Source organism: Anomaloglossus baeobatrachus (assembly GCF_048569485.1).
Source record: "Anomaloglossus baeobatrachus isolate aAnoBae1 chromosome 7 unlocalized genomic scaffold, aAnoBae1.hap1 SUPER_7_unloc_4, whole genome shotgun sequence".
Lineage (NCBI taxonomy): Eukaryota > Metazoa > Chordata > Amphibia > Anura > Aromobatidae > Anomaloglossus > Anomaloglossus baeobatrachus.
The window spans coordinates 8,369-28,566 of record NW_027441818.1 but is presented as its reverse complement, the minus strand read 5'-3'; the positions used below and the strand labels follow the sequence as shown (position 1 = coordinate 28,566).

Below are 20,198 nucleotides of genomic sequence, written 5' to 3'. Positions count from 1 at the left end.
ACAGATAGGGGGAGGAGCGATGCTGCATGGAGCAAGGAAAGGCGAGTATAAACGTTTATTTTTTGTGTGATACAGGATACATGCCATATAGCAGGATGGGGCCATATAGCAGGATGGATGGGGGCGTATAGCAGGATGGATGGGGGCATATAGCAGGATGGATGGGGGCATATAGCAGGATGGATGGGGGCATATAGCAGGATGGATGGGGGCATATAGCAGGATGGATGGGGGCATATAGCAGGATGGATGGGGGCATATAGCAGGATGGATGGGGGCATATAGCAGGATGGATGGGGGCATATAGCAGGATGGATGGGGGCATATAGCAGGATGGATGGGGGCATATAGCAGGATGGATGGGGGCATATAGCAGGATGGATGGGGGCATATAGCAGGATGGATGGGGGCATATAGCAGGATGGATGGGGGCATATAGCAGGATGGATGGGGGCATATAGCAGGATGGATGGGGGCATATAGCAGGATGGATGGGGGCATATAGCAGGATGGATGGGGGCATATAGCAGGATGGATGGGGGCATATAGCAGGATGGATGGGGGCATATAGCAGGATGGATGGGGGCATATAGCAGGATGGATGGGGGCATATAGCAGGATGGATGGGGGCATATAGCAGGATGGATGGGGGCATATAGCAGGATGGATGGGGGCATATAGCAGGATGGATGGGGGCATATAGCAGGATGGATGGGGGCATATAGTAGGATGGGGGTATATAACAGGATGGGGGTATATAGCAAGATGCCGGTATATACAGCGCCTACAAGTAGTATTCAACCCCCTGCAGATTTAGCAGGTTTACACATTCGGAATTAACTTGGCATTGTGACATTTGGACTGTAGATCAGCCTGGAAGTGTGAAATGCACTGCAGCAGAAAAGAATGTTATTTCTTTTTTTTTTTTAAATTGTGAAAAGTTTATTCAGAGGGTCATTTATTATTCAACCCCTCAAACCACCAGAATTCTGTTTGGTTCCCCTAAAGTATTAAGAAGTATTTCAGGCACAAAGAACAATGAGTTTCACATGTTTGGATTAATTATCTCTTTTTCCAGCCTTTTCTGACTAATTAAGACCCTCCCCAAACTTGTGAACAGCACTCATACTTGGTCAACATGGGAAAGACAAAAGGAGCATTTCAAGGCCATCAGAGATAAGATCGTGGAGGGTCACAAGGCTGGCAAGGGGTACAAAACCCTTTCCAAGGAGTTGGGCCTACCTGTCTCCACTGTTGGGAGCATCATCCGGAAGTGGAAGGCTTATGGAACTACTGTTAGCCTTCCACGGCCTGGACAGCCTTTGAAAGTTTCCACCCGTGCCGAGGCCAGGCTTGTCCGAAGAGTCAAGGCTAACCCAAGGACAACAAGGAAGGAGCTCCGGGAAGATCTCATGGCAGTGGGGACATTGGTTTCAGTCAATACCATAAGTAACGTACTCCACCGCAATGGTCTCCGTTCCAGACGAGCCCGTAAGGTACCTTTACTTTCAAAGCGTCATGTCAAGGCTCGTCTACAGTTTGCTCATGATCACTTGGAGGACTCTGAGACAGACTGGTTCAAGGTTCTCTGGTCTGATGAGACAAAGATCGAGATCTTTGGTGCCAACCACACACGTGACGTTTGGAGACTGGATTGCACTGCATACGACCCCAAGAATACCATCCCTACAGTTAAGCATGGTGGTGGCAGCATCATGCTGTGGGGCTGTTTCTCAGCCAAGGGGCCTGGCCATCTGGTCCGTATCCATGGGAAGATGGATAGCACGGCCTACCTGGAGATTTTGGCCAAGAACCTCCGCTCCTCCATCAAGGATCTTAAGATGGGTCGTCATTTCATCTTCCAACAAGACAACGACCCAAAGCACACAGCTAAGAAAACCAAGGCCTGGTTCTAGAGGGAAAAAATCAAGGTGTTGCAGTGGCCTAGTCAGTCTCCTGACCTTAACCCAATTGAAAACTTGTGGAAGGAGCTCAAGATTAAAGTCCACATGAGACACCCAAAGAACCTAGATAACTTGGAGAAGATCTGCATGGAGGAGTGGGCCAAGATAACTCCAGAGACCTGTGCCGGCCTGATCAGGTCTTATAAAAGACAATTATTAGCTGTAATTGCAAACAAGGGTTATGCCACAAAATATTAAACCTAGGGGTTGAATAATAATTGACCCACACTTTTATGTTGAAAATTTATTAAAAATTTAACTGAGCAACATAACTTGTTGGTTTGTAAGATTTATGCATCTGTTAATAAATCCTGCTCTTGTTTGAAGTTTGCAGGCTCTAACTTATTTGCATCTTATCAAACCTGCTAAATCTGCAGGGGGTTGAAGACTACTTGTAGGCACTGTAGCAGGATGCCGGTATATAGCAGGATAAGGGCATACCAAGATGGGGTTCATATACAAGGCAGGAGGATCATTACCAGGATGGGGTACCTTAGCAGAGAATTTGGGGACATTACCCCCATAACAGTGTAGGTAGCAGATCTTCGCCCCATATCAGTGTGTCATGATCACATTTTTTACTTAAAATTTTATTTTCCTATTTTCCTCCTCTAAAACCAGGGTGTATCTTATGGTCCGGTGCGTCTTATAATCCGAAAAATACGGTAGTTACTTCAAAAAGAAGGTAAATAAGAAAGACACAAAGAGAAGGAGCCAGCACAATTTCTATACTGTATTTGTTGATAAATTAGAGATTTTTGGCAAAACATTGCAATATTTTGAGCCACCCCGCCAACGTCACGGCAAATCCCATGGGGCAGTCGTACACTAAATATTATATTTTGTTTGGGGTGCCATATGGCCTTACACATCAAATGCAGAACTGCTTGAGGCAGCACTTACCACTTACTTTTTAAGGGTACTTTCACACTTGCGTTATTTTCCTTCCGTTACAATCCGCCCTTTTGGGAAACAGCGGAATCCGTTAACGGATTCTGCTGTTTCCCATAGACTTGTATGGTTGACGGATTGTACCAAAAGGACCAGCGTTGCTTCCGCTGAGCGACGCTCCGTTGCTTACGCTCAGCGGGAGGAACGCAGCATGTAACGTTGTTTTGAGCAGCGGAATCCTCTGGATTTCACTGCGCATGCTCTTTTTTTTTTAAAATCAAACTTTATTTTGGCTCGCAGTGGCCGAACATTCAGCTGAGCGACCGGCCGCCGGCAAGTGACAGCGCTCAGCTGATCACCGGCGGTCGGCTGCAGGGAGCGATCAGCTGATCACCCGGCGGCCGGCAAGTGACAGCGCTCAGCTGATCACCGGCGGTCGGCTGCAGGGAGCGATCAGCTGATCACCCGGCGGCCGGCTGCAGGGAGCGATCAGCTGATCACCCGGCGGCCGGCTGCAGGGAGCGATCAGCTGATCACCCGGCTGCAGGGAGCGATCAGCTGATCACCCGGCTGCAGGGAGCGATCAGCTGATCACCCGGCGGCCGGGAGCGATCAGCTGATCACCCGGCGGCCGGGAGCGATCAGCTGATCACCCGGCGGCCGGGAGCGATCAGCTGATCACCCGGCGGCCGGGAGCGATCAGCTGATCACCCGGCGGCCGGCTACTGGGAGCGATCAGCTGATCACCCGGCGGCCGGCTACTGGGAGCGATCAGCTGATTGTTCACAATAGTCTTCCGCTGGTAAAACCGGGAAAAAAAAAAAAAAAATCAAAACGAATTGCGTTGTTTTGCAGCATCCGTTGAATCCGTTGTGCCACTATATGCAACACATCCGTTGCATCCGTTACACAACGCAATGCAACGGATACCGTTCAACCCAAGTGTGAAACTAGCCTTAATAAGAAAGACCCCATATGTTAGATATTGGTGGATAGCGGTCACACGGGACAGGAAACCCTGTGTCTAGGGAATGGGGAAGATTATGACCCCTAACCAAACCTACTGCTAGCCCCTGGCTTCCCTCACCAACCTAGATTGGTTCCCCACCTATGTGCCGAGCGCTTAGTCAACCCCAATAAGTGCTAAAGAAGACACAGGAATATACACACCTGGGAAAATAAAACAAATAATTTTTTTTTACAGATGACTAAGGGACAGTAACTGCAACAACAAAGTTTCTCCGGATAAATACAAGCAGACTTGTTAAGGGTATTAGACTTATCATCATCACAGAGTAAGGGGGAATGAGGGTATTTAAAGACACAAGAGTAAGTGCTAAAGACTAACAACTGGAAAAATGAGGAAACCTGCAGGGTCCTAAAGAGAAAGGGATAAACCCGAAGCAGAGAATAAGGAAAAGTCAGAGATCAGCTTGTGTAGCCAAACACTGCGACCTTCTACAGCCGGAAACTACAGGACTGTGTCAAACGTGACAACTGTGACAGTAGCTCTTCTAGTGCCCATCTAATCATTTCTCATCAAATACTTCTCCTCAGTAATAGTTTACAGATACAAGGACGGTTGCCTGCCAGTTGGGAATCACAGAGGTGGTGAATGAGAGAGGATCGCTCTATAATTTGTCGAGGAGATTCATACAGCATTGACCATAAACTATAAAAGTGCAAGTGTCTTATTTAAGGTTTAAATAAAAAAAAAAAAAAAAAATCACATTAAAAAGGAAATTACCTGTAAGATATACTGTAAGATACCTTTCTGATTGCTGGGGGCTTGAGTGCCAGAAGCTGTAGTGATCCTAAGAAGAGGGGGATATGCTGAGCCATAGCTACATGGAGCGGAGGTCGAGCCGGTGTAAAACTGCTCCATTCATTATTTATAGGACTGCTGAAGCAGCGAAACACTGTATGCCATAGAAAAAAAAATGAAGCCGGTCACCCTCTTCTCCATGTAGACAGGGGTCTGTTGAGGCCACTTTTGGAGGGATAGGAATATTTGACCATCTTCTGAAAACCTCTTGAGGCGATGTGTGCACTAGAAGATGCCTTTTTCTTAAGAAAAAAACGTACCCTCTAAAAGAATCCTGCACCCGCGTTTTTGCCGCAGATTTTCAGCAAATTGGTCCCTGTAGTTTTTACCATTATCTATGGCAAAACCCGCAGGTACCTGCGGAAAAGAAGTGACATGCTCATTAATTCCTCAGCGGAAACTCCGCGAGTATAAATAAAAACGCAGTGTGCGCACAGCATTTTTTTTTTCAAACCCATAGGATTTGCTGGGGAATGACTGCAGCAATGTTAGACACATTTTCTGCAGCAATTCTGAGGCAAATCCGCGGTAAATCCGCAGCGTGCGCACAGGGCCTAAAGCCTTAGCCACACAGTCATTTTTTATGCTGGACCAACAAAGGCAAAAAAGTTATATCTAAGGCCTCTGAAGGGGGAATGAGAACCCTCAAATGTTGGATATATCCTCCCGATATGCATATGGTAAAAGTACCTAATGCAGTTGGAGAAAAGCCTTATTGTATGCAGGGGTATGGAGAAAAACAGTGGTTTACTACTATTTAAAGAAAAGGTGGAGTAGTTGCCAATAACCCATCAGATTTAAAGACTGTTCTCTCATGTTGTAGCTTCAGTGCGGAGCAGCAGTATGGCTGCACTACTGGTCCGAAAAGAGCGTTCTCCGGCTGCTAGCATACACAAGGAGGGATATCAAAAATGTCAAAGACAAAAGTCCCAAAGGGGAACACGCTGTACTGGCTGACAGGTTTCAAAATGCTTCTTACAAGGATTCTGACTGTTCTGTAAATAAATAGTGGAAATACACTGAACAAAAACAGAAATGCAACACTTTTGGTTTTACGCCTATTTTTATGAGCTGAACACTGAATTTGCCTTAATCTGTGTAGGGCCCGTTTCACACGTCAGTGAAAAACACAGACATTCTTCACTGACGTATAAAACACGCCCATGTCCCTCCGTGTGCCGTGATTCACGGCACACGTGGGTTGTCTAAGTGCAATCCGGCCTCCGTTCTCCGTGGCCCGTGATTGCACATAGAGATTAACTCACCTGTGCCCGCTCCCGCTCTCCATGGTGCTGAACGCTCCCGCGGTGCAGCATACGGCCGGCGGTGACCCCCGCAGCAGCTGATTCCGGGTCGGCTGTGTCGTGCATTCATGAATATGCACGACAGTAATGAGCCGGCTCAGAAGCAGCAGGCTGCACAGAGAGCACAGAGCGCCGCTGGAGCCGGGTGAGTAAAAATGATTTTTATTTTATATGCACGTTTTTTTCTGGCACGTGTTTCACGGATCACACCACTGCGTGGTCCGTGGGACATCAGTGATGCCAGAAAAAAATGGACATGTCTCCGTGCGGCAATCACGGACACGCGGGTACGCCGCACGGAGACACGTGCAGTGAAAAATCACTGATGTGTGAGCAGACCCATTCATTATAATGGGTCTGCGTATGTCAGTGATTCTGGTACGTAGAAAAAAAAAGCACAAACGTACCAGAATCACTGATGTGTGAAAGGGGCCTAAGGCTGCTTTCACACCTCCGGTTTCTGCAATGCGGCAGAATCGGGCACTTTGCAGGAAAATCGCAACCGGTTTTTTTTGCTGCCGGTTGCGTTTTTCCTGCATAGACTTTAATTAGTGCCGCATTGTGCCGCATGGGCTTGCGTTCCGTCCGGTTTTTGCCGCATGCGGCAGATTTAGCCGATGCGGCAGCCGGATGGAACGTAGCCTTGCACGTTTTTTCGTGCGGCAAAAAAAACCGCATCGCGCCACATTCGGCCGATGCGGCGCATTTTTCAATGCATGCCTATGACGGCCGGATGCGGCGCGATGCGGCAAATACCGCATCCGGCCGCCGCATGCGGTTTTTGCCACTGCGCATGCTCAGTAGCATGCCGCAAGCGGCAAAAACCGGACTGGCCGCAAAGGAAAAACTTATGCAAAGGATGCGGTGTGTTCACCGCATCCGTTGCATAGCTTGCACAGCCGGATTGAGCCGCAGAGCTCAAGCCGGATGTGTGAAAGCAGCCTTAGTGAGCATTTCTCCTTTGCTGAGATTCATCCACCTCACAGGTGTGACACATCAAGATGTGGAATACACAGCATGATGATTGTACAGGTGTGCTAATGGTAGAGCAATGAACATTCAATTCATTGGTAACAGCTCTGGTGGACATTCCTGCAGTCACGCTCCAATACAACTTGTTACATTGTGCTGTGTGATAAACGGCACACTTTCGAAGTGTCCTTTTATTGTGGCCAGCCTAAGGCACACATGTGCAATAATCATGCTGTCTAATCAGCACACTGATGTGCCGCACCTGTGAGGAGGATAAATTATCTTGGCAAAGGAGAAGTGCTCAGTAAGGCCAGTTTCACACATCTGGCTTTTCGCCGGTTTGGCGGATGTGGCGCACACTAGTACAGTATGATACAGTACAATGGCAGCGCAACAAGCGTCGGTCACATGCTGTCATGTGACCAGAGCATGTGACCCGGAGGTTGCGGCGCTGCCACTGTACTGCATCATACCGTACTGGCGTGCGCCGCATCCGCCAAACCGGCGAAAAGCCAGATGTGTGAAACTAGCCTAATACAGATTTAGGCTGGAGTCATACTTTGGATTGACTCACATGAGTCTCACATTGCATCACTCACCACGGCCTGCTACTCTCTGGACAGGAACGTCTGAGCTGCATAGAAATACATGAAGCTGACCCGCTCCTGTTCAGAAAGCAGCTGCCGTGTCGGGTGATGCACTGCGAGCCTCGCATAAGTCACACAAGGATCAATGGCAAATGTGACTCCAGCCTTAGGCCTCTTTCACACGTCAGTGATTCTGGTACGAATGTGACAGTTTTTATACATACCAGAATTACGGACATACGCAAACCCATTAAAAACAATGGGTCTGCTCACACATCAGTGATTTTTCACTGACCGTGTCTACGTGCAGCGTACACGCGTATTCGTGATTTCCGCACGGAGACATGTCCATTTTTTTTTTCTCACATCACTGATGTCCCACTGACCACACAGTGGTGTGACCCATGAAATACATACATTGAAAATAAAAAGCTTTTTAAACTCACGTCTCCAGCGACGCTGTCTTCAGCTGCTGCTCTCTCCTGCTTCTAGGCCGGAAAATTATTCTCATGCATATGCAGTTAGGCACTGCACAGCCGACCCAGAAGTAGCTACAGAGGTCAGACAGCGGTGGCTGGAGACAGCATCGCAGAAGAGATCAGCACCACGTAGAGCAGGAGCGAGGACAAGTGAGTATAATTGCTTGATCTACATGTGGTATCACTGATCATGGATAACACATGGAGAACATACATGTGCCGTGAATAACAGCACATGGAGCGACATATGCATTTTTAACACGTCAGAGAAAAATGTGTTTTTCACTGATGTGTGAAACAGGCCTTAGGCTACATTCACATGACCGTTACATTTTTGTGGTCCGCAAAAATACGTAATTACTTACCGGTAATGTGTTGTTTCCGAACCCATGACGGCACCACGAGAGAGGATCCGCCCATCCAGGACAGGAAACCTTCAGGTTAAATAGGGGCGGTCCTCTCGCCGCTTCAGTTTGATTACAGAGCATGAGAGGACCTCCAAAAAAAACAACAGGTTAGTAGAAGGTCACCACCAGAAAAAATTGTGGAAGAAGGAAGAAAGGAAGGTGAACCAACCAACAATCCTCAGTGCAGGGTGGGAATATAAGGGTGCCGTCATGGGTTCGGAAAAAACACATTACCGGTAAGTAATTACGTATTTTTCCCTCACCATATGACGGCACCAAGAGAGAATTACAGCGAAAGAAAAATTAGGGAGGGACCACAGCCTGTAGAACACGCCTCCCAAAAGGTGAGGTCGGAGAAGGAAAGATCCAACCTATAATGCTTATAAAAGGTCGAGGGTGATGACCATGTGGCAGCTTTACAAATTTGAGCAATGGAAACATCCGCCCGTTTCGCCCAAGATGATGCTACAGCCCGCGTGGAATGTGCCTTCAGACCCACCGGAACAGCAGCACCCCTAGCCGTGTAAGCTAACTCAATGGCGTCCCTAATCCACCTGGCCAGCGTGGATTTGGAACACTTAACCCCCTTTTGAGGCCCCTGGAAAGAGACAAACAGAGACTTGTCCCTCCTCCAGGAACTGGTGACCAGAAGATACTGGATGAGACAATGACGTACATCCAGACAATATCAACGCTTTTCCTCCGCACGCGTCGGGTTAGTGCAAAATGATGGCAATACAATCTCCTGGGACGTATGAAACCGAGAAACAACCTTGGGGAGGTACGCAGGGTCAGGGCGCAAAACTACCCTATCGTCCAGTATTTGAGTGTAAGGCGGGTCAATAGAAAGGGCCTGAATGTCACTAATCCTACGGGCCGAGGTCAGGGCTACCAGGAGGACCGTCTTAAGGGAAAGACATTTAACAGATATGGAGTCAAGGGGCTCGAACGGAGGATCCATTAGGGCCCCCAAAACCAGGTTAAGGTCCCAAGGAGGGAGGGAGACTACCAGTCTAGGACGCTGGCGCGAACAAGCCCTGATAAACCGAGCCACCCAAGGGTTCCCTGCGACATCAGAATTGTAGAGTGCCGCTAACGCGGAGATCTGGACCTTGAGTGTGCTAACCGCCAACCCCTTGTCCAACCCGCACTGTAGGAACTCCAGGATGGGACCGATGGGAACCTCCCCAGTTACACTAGCCCCCGAGAAAGATAAGAACTTTTTCCAAGTCCTACAGTAGATCTTGGTCGTCACAGGCTTTCTACAACCTAACAGTGTGGAAACTAAATTGGGGGAAAACCCCTTACTGATCAGTAACGCCCTCTCAAATTCCATGCCGTCAGGTGCAACTTGACAGTCGGAGGATGACACACAGGTCCCTGGGACAGGAGATTCGGAAGTTCCGGGAGGACCCACGGGTCGGTCAGAGACATCCGAACCAGCCAAAAAAAACATGGTCGCTTTGGCCAGAAGGGAGCAATCAGAAGGACTCTGGCCCCGTCGTCCCTGATTTTTTTCAGGACTGCGGGGAGAAGGACCAGTGGGGGAAAAGCATAGGCTAGGGGAAAGTCCTACGGGATTGACAGGGCGTCCACAGCATACGGAAGTTCCTTGGGATTGAGAGAGCAGAACTGAGGAACCTTCCTGTTCTGCTTGGTGGAAAAAAGGTTGATGGCCGGAACTCCCCACCTGGCCGTGACGAGGTTGAAGACAGACGGGTTGAGCTCCCACTCCCCCTCGCGCAGGCGAGTGCGACTCAGAAAATCCGCCGCTAGGTTGTCTTTCCCCCTGATGTGAACAGCAGTGAGGGACAGAAGGTGAGTTTCTGCCAGTAGCAGAATCCTGTCGGCTATCAACATAAGAGACTTGGATCTCGTGCCCCCCTGATGGTTCAGATAAGCCACCGTCACCTGATTATCGGACAACACCCGGGTATGGTGACCAGTCAGTGAAGGGAGAAGTCCAGTCAGGGCCCGTTCCACAGCCAGCAGCTCTCTGATATTGGAGGAGGAAGCCGCCTCCCTGGGCGACCAGAGACCCTGAATCGGACGGTCCAGCAGGTGAGCCCCCCATCCTGACACACTGGCATCCGTGGTCACAGTTCGGGACACCGGGACAGACCATGGGACTCCCTGTGTGAGGTGCGCAGGAACCAGCCACCAGTGAAGGGAGGCGATGGAGCTGGAGCTCAGAGTAATCCGAGTGTTCAACCTGTCCCCCAGAAATGACTGATGTCCCAAAATGTCCCACTGGAGGGCTCCGGTATGGCCTTGAGCCCACAACACTGCAGGGAGAGTAGAGGTCAGGGAGACCAGAAGAGACATAGCCCGTCGCAGGGACATGTGTGGAACTGCCACCGCCTGCTGCACTAGAGAGCGAATCTTCTCCACTTTGGAAGGCGGTAGACGACATTCTTGGAGGAGAGGGTCCAAAGTAAGCCCCAAAAAGACTTGCACCGTGGCCGGAAGCAACCGGGACTTCTCCCTGTTCAAAATCCAGCCGAGACTTTCCAGCTTTGAGCAGACAGTCTGAAACACGGCAGTACAATGGCTCGCTGAATCCCCTACCACGAGAAAGTCGTCGAGATACGGGATAATGAGAATTCTGTCTTCCCGCAGGTGGGCAGTGATTTTCAGGACGAGCTTCGTGAAGATACGGGGCGCAATTGCCAGGCCGAATGGTAAGGCCCTGAACTGCAGATGACACACAGACCCCTCGAGCATCACCGCCACCCTGAGATATTTCTGGAAGGGAGGAGCGATGGGAACATGATAATACGCGTCCTTCAGATCCAGGACAGCCATATGACAATTCGGGTAGAGAGACTTGATTGTGGACTTCATTGATTCCATCTTGAAGGACAAGATCTGCAGGTGGCTGTTCAGGCCTTTGAGGTTGATGATGACCCGAAAGGAGCCATCTGGTTTCCCGACCAAAAAGAGAGGGGAGTAAAACCCCTCTCCCCTTTCCGCCAATGGGACGTCCGTCAGGACCGCCCGGCGCAAGAGGGACGTCACTTCCCCCTCCAATGCATGTTGTTCGCTCGGGGACGTCCTCGGGGATGTCAGGAGAAAGCGCCTGGGAGGAACACTGCGGAATGGAAACTTCAGACCTGTGCGGACGATATTGAGAATCCACGAGCTCGAAGAAAAACGTTCCCAGGCCGGAATAAAGAAGGTCAATCTCCCCCCCACCTGGGGAAGGGAGTCATTGGGAAGACTTCTTGGATTGGGAAGGGCCCTTGAACAAGAATCTCTTATCATCCTTCTTACGGTCCGACCAGGTACTTCTATTCCTGGGGGTGAACTGCTTCCTACGAAAGGACTGCTTGAAGGAGGGGAAGGACGGGGCTGGAAAGTTATTTTTTCTGTCCCCAGCCTTCTCAAGGACATCATCCAGAACAGATCCAAAAAGAAACTCGCCCTGACAGGGAATGGAACACAGCCTAGACTTAACCTGCAGATCCCCCGGGCAACATTTCAACCATAAGGCCCGACGAGCCGCATTAGAAAGGGCCGTGGTCTTAGCAGCCAGCCGAGTGGAATCTGCCGATGCATCTGAGAGGAAAGCCGCTGCTCCCTGCAGTCTGGGTAGAGAAGACAGAATCTCGTCCCGAGGAACTTTAGCCCTCAGCTTCTCCTCTAATTCGGACAACCACAGCGCCAGAGACCGTGCCGTACATGTAGCTGCAATGGCCGGCCGGAGAGCACCTGCTGAGGACTCCCATGCGGTTTTAAGGAAGACATCCGCCTTCCGATCCATAGGGTCCTTCAAGGATGCCATGTCCTCAAAAGGGAATGGAAAACTTCTTTGATGCTTTAGCCACTGCCACATCCAATTTGGGTGCCCTATCCCAGTGGGAATAGGTTGCGTCCTCAAAGGGATATTTGCGCTTGAAGCCGCCTGGAAGAGAACCTCGCTCATCCGGTTTCTTCCATTCCCTGGAGATCAATGCCTGTATCTTGTCTACGACCGGGAAGGTCCTGCGCTTTCTATGCTCCAGACCCTTAAAAATCACATCTTGGACTGAAGGCTGCAATTTCTCCTCAGTAATGCCCATAGTGTCCCTGACAGATTTAATCAATTTGCTCGTGCCTTCTACTGGGAAACACTGGTGGACGTCAGCCTCACTGTCAGAGGAAGAAGACTCAGAGCCAGAAGACCCACACTCTCCCTCAGATCGACTGGATGGCGAACCCGGGGAGGCCTGTCTATGCCGTTTACGAGAAGGCTCTTTCAGGGACTGCAGAGAACTCTGGACTTCGGACCGGATGATGGCACGGAGATCATTAGCAAACCCAGGAGTCTCATCAGAAATGGTCTGCTGGATACAGTCCTTGCAGAGCCGTTTGGACCAGGACGGAGCCAGATCCCGGTTACAGAGTGCGCATTCCCTGTTATTCGATTTGGCAGCACACTTCCGTGGTTTTATAACCTATGCATGATAGGGATGGAGGGGAGACACAACACCAGGAAAACAATGAACAACAGGTACACCTGCCCGAAGATCACTCACCCATAGGAGATGAAGGGTCAGTACCGGTTCTGGGGAAGGAGCTTTCATCAAAGTCTTCCCTCTGGAGGAGCCTTTGCCGTCAGCCGCATCTCGGGTCTGTTTAGTGGCCCGGGTGCCACGTTTGCTGGATAAACTGGCATCTGAGCCAGAGTCGCTTCTGCGACGCTCCGGTGGTTTCACTGCTTTCTTGCCAGCAGGAGAGGAGGAGGACTCACGCACCGAGTGCCGATCCTCCTCACGGTGCCCATCTTTGTCCATAATCTAACCCTGCTGGCAGAGCAACAAAACACCTCCGTTCTGCAGGAGGACTGGAGCACTTTCCCCCAGCTCCGAGCGCCTTTTTTCAAACTGAGCGCTGTTTTCCCGCGCCTCCGGACCCACTTCCTGGGTCAGACGTCATCGCCGACGTCAGCGCCTGTCAGGTACGGCCGCCGCGCATGCGCAACGCCCGCACACAAAACCCGCCTCCAAGATGGCGGCAGCGTGCAGCACACGCGGCCGCAAGCAGCCCCGCCGCCCAGGAAGGACCGGCCGGCTGCTGTACTCATCTGCCGCCTGATGCAGTGCTCCCGCTCATGGATGCAACCCCCGGGGGTCCGCCATGGCGCTTCCAGGCACCCAAATGGAGCGAGGCAGGACCCGTGCCGCCGCCAGAGCCGCCCGTCGGGACCGGTTAAGATTGTCCAGAAGATCCACGGCCCTCCAGGGCCACATCCTGAGGTATCCGTCCAGGACAGGAATCCAAACTGAAGCGGAGAGAGGACCGCCCCTTTTTAACCTGAAGGTTTCCTGTCCTGGATGGGCGGATCCTCTCTCGTGGTGCCGTCATAGGGTGAGGGAAAAAAAAACAGTCCCGTTTTCACGGATGCATCCATGTGACATCCGTTTCGTATACTGTCCGTGTGCCATTTGTGTGTCATCCGTTTTTTTGGCGGACTGCAAAAAAACGGAAGCAGCTAGAAAGATGAATAAATGGATAGATATAGAGCTATAGAGATAGATGGATAGATATAGAGATATAGATAGATAGATAGATAGATAGATAGAGCTATAGTGACAGACAGACAGAGGGATGGATAAACAAATGAACAGATTGATAGATAGATAAATAGATAGAGGTATACCTAGAGGGATAGATAGATAATAGATGAGAAAGACATATATAATGTCCCACTCTCCTGCATTTTGTCATTTTGCACCCTTTAGTGCCTTTCATGTGGCACTAAAGGGTGCTTAGCCTTGTATTTAGCCAAAATATAAAGAATTAAAAAAATGACGTGTGGTTCCCCCTATCTTTTGTAGCCAGCTAGGGTAAAGCAGATGGCTGCAGCCTGCAGACCACAGCTGGCAGCTTCACCTTGGCTGGTAATCCAAAACAGAGGGAACCCCACGCTTTTATTTTAAATTAAATAAATAATTGAAAACAAAAAACATGGGGTCCCTCCAAACTGGATCACCAGGCAAGGTAAAGCGGACAGCTGTGGTCTGGTATTCTAAGACTAGCGAGGTCCACCATTATTGGACACTCCCCAGCCTAAAAATAGCAGACCGCAGCCACCCCAGAGATGGTGCATCCATTAGATGCGCCAATCCTGGCGCTTCGCCCTAACTCATCCCATTGCCCTGGTGTGGTGGCAAACGGGGTAATATATGGGGTTGATACCAGCTGTGTAATGTCACCTGACATCAAGCCCTGGGGTTGCGATGTCCCAGCGTCTATCAGATACTAACCCAGTTAGTAATAAAAAAAAAAATAAAAACACTCCCCAAGACATTCCCTCTTTTACCAATTTATTGGAAAGAACAATCAAATCGGAGTCTGGTGTAATCCAATAAGGAGGTCCCATGATGAGCCATACTTACTGTCTCAGTCAACGAAGAACAGAATGTTCCCGATTGGCTGGCAGAGCAATGCAGTGACCCGAGCTAACATCATGAGGTCAGCCCAGGTCACTGCAGCCCATGACCAGCGCTGACTTCAGAAGGTTAGCGAGGTACATTACCAGCAAAGATGGAAGCCGCTGCACTCCTGACATCAGCGCTGGTCACTGACTTCTATGCTCGCCGCGTTCTCAGATCACCTCTCGCGAGTGGCCCGTGATGTCACCGCCAGTCACAGTCTCGGGCCGCCCGCGAGAGGTGATGAAAGAAAGCGGTGGGTATAGAAGGCAGTGACAGCGCTGACGTCAGGAGTGCAGGAGATAGTCACAGCAGGTAATGATCTCACCTACCCTCCTGATGGCAACGCTCATCTTTCCCGTGGCTGCTCGCACTGCAGTGCGGGCATATGCGGACACTGCGGGCAGATGCTGACGCACTGCAGCTCGAGCAGTCGCAGGGCTAGACACAGACTGCAGGGGCACCCGACAGAAGTCCCACGGATGTTCTATTGTGCGGCTTCCGGGGATTTTGCGGGCCCATTGACTTGTATTGAGTCACGGTCCGTTATTACGGAACAGAATAGGACATGTTCCATAATAACGGAACGGACATACGGCATCCGATGTGTTTTTTGTAGGATCGGATACACATGGAAGTGCTACCGTCTGCCATCCGATCCTACACAAAAGACACTGAAAAGATGGTCCTGTCAGTAGGTCTGCAAAAAAATAGGAACTGACCAGGACAGACGGAACGGTCATGTGAATGAGCCCTTAGACAAAATTGTGAACAATATTTGAAAGACAAAGGCCTTTTGTGGACATAGAAAAAGTCTTAGATCTTTGAGGTAATCTTATGAAAAATGGGAGCAAAAACACAAGTGATGCATTTATATTTTTGTTCAGTAGAACGTTTACAGACGCGCTGGATCTGCTCGAGAGGGACATAAATAGCATCTAAAGTACAGAGCCTACAAGTGCACTCGTTACCTAGGTAACCGACCATTCTGAAACCACGGAGTGGTCGGTAGCTTAGGCAACCATTTGTACGCTACGGAATTAAAATCATTCTTATTTTTACCAGCACTTTGCAATTTGAACTATTTTTAAAAACTTGGGACAACCCGTTCAAGCTCTGACCCGTTCAAGCTTCCGCCCGGCGGAAGCAACGCAGCATCGGCCAGCGGAAGCAACGCAGGTCCATCAGTCGCAATCCGTCGTCCATACAAGTCTATGGGAAGCAGCGGAATCCGTTACGGATTCTGCTGTTTTCCAAAACGGCGGATTGCGACTGAAGGAAAAAAACGCAAGTGTGAAACTAGCCTTACAACTGAGGAAGGATTTTTTTTTTATTTTTTTTTTAAATAGCAATATATTTTTATTTATTTATTTATTTTTTTTAATTAAAAAGAAGGCAATACCTTTAACCAGTAATCTGTCTCGGACGGATACCCTGCGCGTGGAGTCAGAGGCTGTGCTGGATGCCCTGCTCCCTTTCATACCATCGTCCCGCTTTAGCTTGCTTGCCAGCGTCAACATCCCGCTTTATTTTCACCTACAACGTAAGAGAATCACGTTACTTTCATCTTCGAAAAAAAAATCTTTCACATAATCTGCTTACAATTATTAAATATATTCATAATTCAGCCTAATAATCCTGTACAACTAATGGTGTAAAAGTATCGTGATTTTTAACCTACACAGTGAAAGCTGCAAATCTCAGGCTATGTTCACACAGGATCTTATTGCTGCATTTTTTTTAGCCTGGTTTTTGCCCTGGTTTTTTGCAACTCCATGCTAATTAAACTCTGACTTCACAATCCCAGCAAAACCTATCAGATTCCAGAAATCTCATGCACATGTGTACACACAAACACCTGCGTTTTTTTCCCTGACTGTTTTCACTTTGGTTTTTGCTCAGTTTTTGAAAGAATGAGCATGTCAAATTCTTTTCACCGCCATTTTGCCGCAGCTTCTCACTTATACAAATCAATAAGGAAGTGCAAAACCGCGGCAAAAGCTCAAGTTATTTCCTGGCAAAAGAAGGTTTTGCTGCAGAAAAAAAAAAAAAACCTAATAAAACGCCCTGAGTGAACATGTGCGCACGTTGGGTTTTTTTTGCTGCAGAGATGTTCTGCATAAAAAACTGGACCGTATGGCAGAAAAAGGCACCAAAAATTGAATGAGTTTTCGGGGCATTGTTTGTGTCATGTATTTTTGTTTTGTGAAATCATTGTCTCGAAGGGCGAAAAAAAATAAAAAAAAAAAAAATAAAAAAAATATCGAACGCACCAACAACTGTCATGCTGCTTTTTTCTGGAAGGAGTTGGTGAGACCATTCCTGTTATATGCCTAATATATGTCTATTAATGTGGTATCTGACCGCTGTCAGTATCATATAACAATTGATGCAATTTTTGTTAGGTATATTTAGTTTTTTATGCCTTAGTTTTTCTATCAAATTGGACTAATGTCCGTTGATCTGGCATAATCACCTTATGTTTGTTTATTATGTTGGTTTGTTTATTTGTTTATGAACCATCCTGTTATATGGCTAAAGATATATGTATATAATTGTGATATCTGACCGCTGTCAGTACCATAAAAATTGATGAATTTTTGTTAGGTATATTCAGTTTTTTTTATGCCTTAGTTTTTCTATCAAATTGGACCAAGGTCCATTGATCCGGCATAATCACTTGTGTTTGTTTATTATGTTGGTTTGTTTATTTGTTTTTGAACTAGTGGCCTCCACCATGATGTTCTAAGTGCGGTATGAACTGCCTTGGGTTATCTGGGCACGCATTGACTATACATGGTGAAGGCTTGGTGAATTGACAATATTTAATCAGAGGGATTGGTTGCCTCTTTTTAGAACAATTAATAAAGGATTTATTTTAATGCTGTAAATATATCTAGCAATTGGGATTGCTGTAATACCTGCATTTTTTTTAGCCTGGTTTTTGCCCTGGTTTTTTGCAACTCCATGCTAATTAAACTCTGACTTCACAATCCCAGCAAAACCTATCAGATTCCAGAAATCTCATGCACATGTGTACACACAAACACCTGCGTTTTTTTCCCTGACTGTTTTCACTTTGGTTTTTGCTCAGTTTTTGAAAGAATGAGCATGTCAAATTCTTTTCACCGCCATTTTGCCGCAGCTTTTCACTTATACAAATCAATAAGGAAGTGCAAAACCGCGGCAAAAGCTCAAGTTATTTCCTGGCAAAAGAAGGTTTTGCTGCAGAAAAAAAAAAAAACCTAATAAAACGCCCTGAGTGAACATGTGCGCACGTTGGTTTTTTTTTGCTGCAGAGATGTTCTGCATAAAAAACTGGACCGTATGGCAGAAAAACGCACCAAAAATTGAATGAGTTTTCGGGGCATTGTTTGTGTCATGTATTTTTGTTTTGTGAAATCATTGTCTCGAAGGGCGAAAAAAAAAAAAAAAAAAAAAAAAAGAAACGGGAGGAAAAAAAAAAAAAAAAATATCGAACGCACCAACAACTGTCATGCTGCTTTTTTCTGCACCCAAAACTGAAATAAAAAAAACCCAAAAAGAAGCAACGTGCGCACAGCATTTCAGGATTCTCATTGACTGTGCTGGTATAAAGATAGACATGCAGGTTTGGGTAACAAACTGTACCAAAACTGCACCAAAAAACGCAGCGTGCGCACAAGGCGGCGAGTCGGATGGAATTGTGAAATCACATCTGATGATTTTCACATTATATTGTGATCTGTCATTTCCCATGCCTGCAACACAGAATCCTCCTATCTCTTTAAATTGGATTTTCTGTCTCTGGCTGCGAGTGACTTGCAACTTGTAAAATCACAGCTCTAAAATAGTAAGGTAACAACAAGCAGCACAAATGTTTTTTTGGGTTGCACAACGTATCTGAGAATTGCTGTTGTGTAACACGTCACAGTGCAGCCCCAGCCTAAAGAGTAAATGCACAAATAGGGAGAAACCTCATGGAGACGCTGCCGTGACTCTTCTTACAATTTCCAGCTAAATACTCTGTCTTCTCTGAAATGTCAGCATGAAATCGCCTGACAGATTCCCTTTAAGGTATTAACAGGTTTGTCACTTCTTTTCGGCTTCCTGCCAGCAAATGATGACTGTTCAAACCAAGCACACGCACTCGGTGCATCATGACGGGGCTAACGTGCACCTTCCCACCTGCTTGTTTTCCATCCTTTTCTGGGGCTATGAAGCCAGAGCTGTGAATCACTGAAGAAGACAGAGTGAAGATGGAGGGAAAACAAGCACAAGTGAAGGTGCTGGTCAACATTTAGCTGCGCCATGATGCCCAACCGCCTGTGCTTGGTTTGAACAGTCATCCTGTGCTGATAGAGTCTAGGAGAGGCAGCTTGGACCAGCAGCATGGTCACGCCGCTGCTCTGTAATGAATGTTCTGCCAGGCTGCAAACAGAGGCCGCAACTTGAGGTCACCAATATACACTGAGAACATCAGAAGTGCTAAAGACCTTGAAACAACTACCGGATATGAGACATGGCTGTCAGCCGTCCAGACAATCCCCGACAGGCCACAAAAATAAGACATTAATTTACGATGTTTGAGATTTTTCTCCTCTTTTGTATGGACTTGTGACTATTTATCATTTTGCTGTTCTCAGGGACTGCAGCTGCTGTGGTCACTGCAGAATTATGGGCTGCAGACGTGGATCAGTAACAATCAATGATTAATTACTGCTTTCTAATGAGCCTATAAAACTTTTGCCTGCACGTGAATTATGGATAAGTTGTCCAAAAAAAAATAAATAAAACAAGTTTGCAAATGTAATACACAAACAAAAGACCTGTTGCCAAGAAAACACGGCAATGAGCGCATCACAGGAAACCGTATCTAAAATCCACCAATCCTGTAGGACATACGTAATAACTAGTGATGAGCGGGCACTACCATGCTCCTATGCCCAGATCTCATAACAAGCAGTTGGATGTTCAGATGGACATGACTCGAGCACCCAAGTATAATGGACGTCAATGGGGGACTTGAGCATTTTTCCAGATTTCCTGGAAAAATGCTTGAGTCCCCCCATTGACTTCCATTATACTTGGGTGCTCGAGTCGTGTCCATCTGAACATCCAACTGCTTGTTATGAGATCTGGGCATAGGAGCATGGTAGTGCCCGCTCATCACTAGTTACCAGTACTGAGCACCCGAGCATATTAGTACTCGCTCATCACTAGTTACGAGTACTGAGCACCCGAGCATGGTAGTGCCCGCTCATCACTAGTTACAAGTACTGAGCACCTGAGCATGGTAGTGTTCGCTCATCACTAGTTACCAGTACTGAGCACCCGAGCATGGTAGTGCCCGCTCATCACTAGTTACGAGTAC

General features: G+C 47.9%; 1 protein-coding gene across 1 annotated transcript in view; it reads right to left on the bottom strand.

The window, feature by feature from the left end:
- LOC142259433 (NEDD8-conjugating enzyme UBE2F) overlaps positions 1 to 16,377 on the bottom strand; it is a 314,423-nt gene extending 298,046 nt beyond the window's left edge. The window contains exon 1 of the mRNA XM_075331845.1: positions 16,248 to 16,377. Within this exon, the coding sequence (XP_075187960.1) occupies positions 16,248 to 16,365 (118 nt within the window). The 5' untranslated portion in view covers positions 16,366 to 16,377. The remainder of the gene's footprint in view (positions 1 to 16,247) is intronic.
- Between the last annotated feature and the right edge of the window lie 3,821 nt (positions 16,378 to 20,198).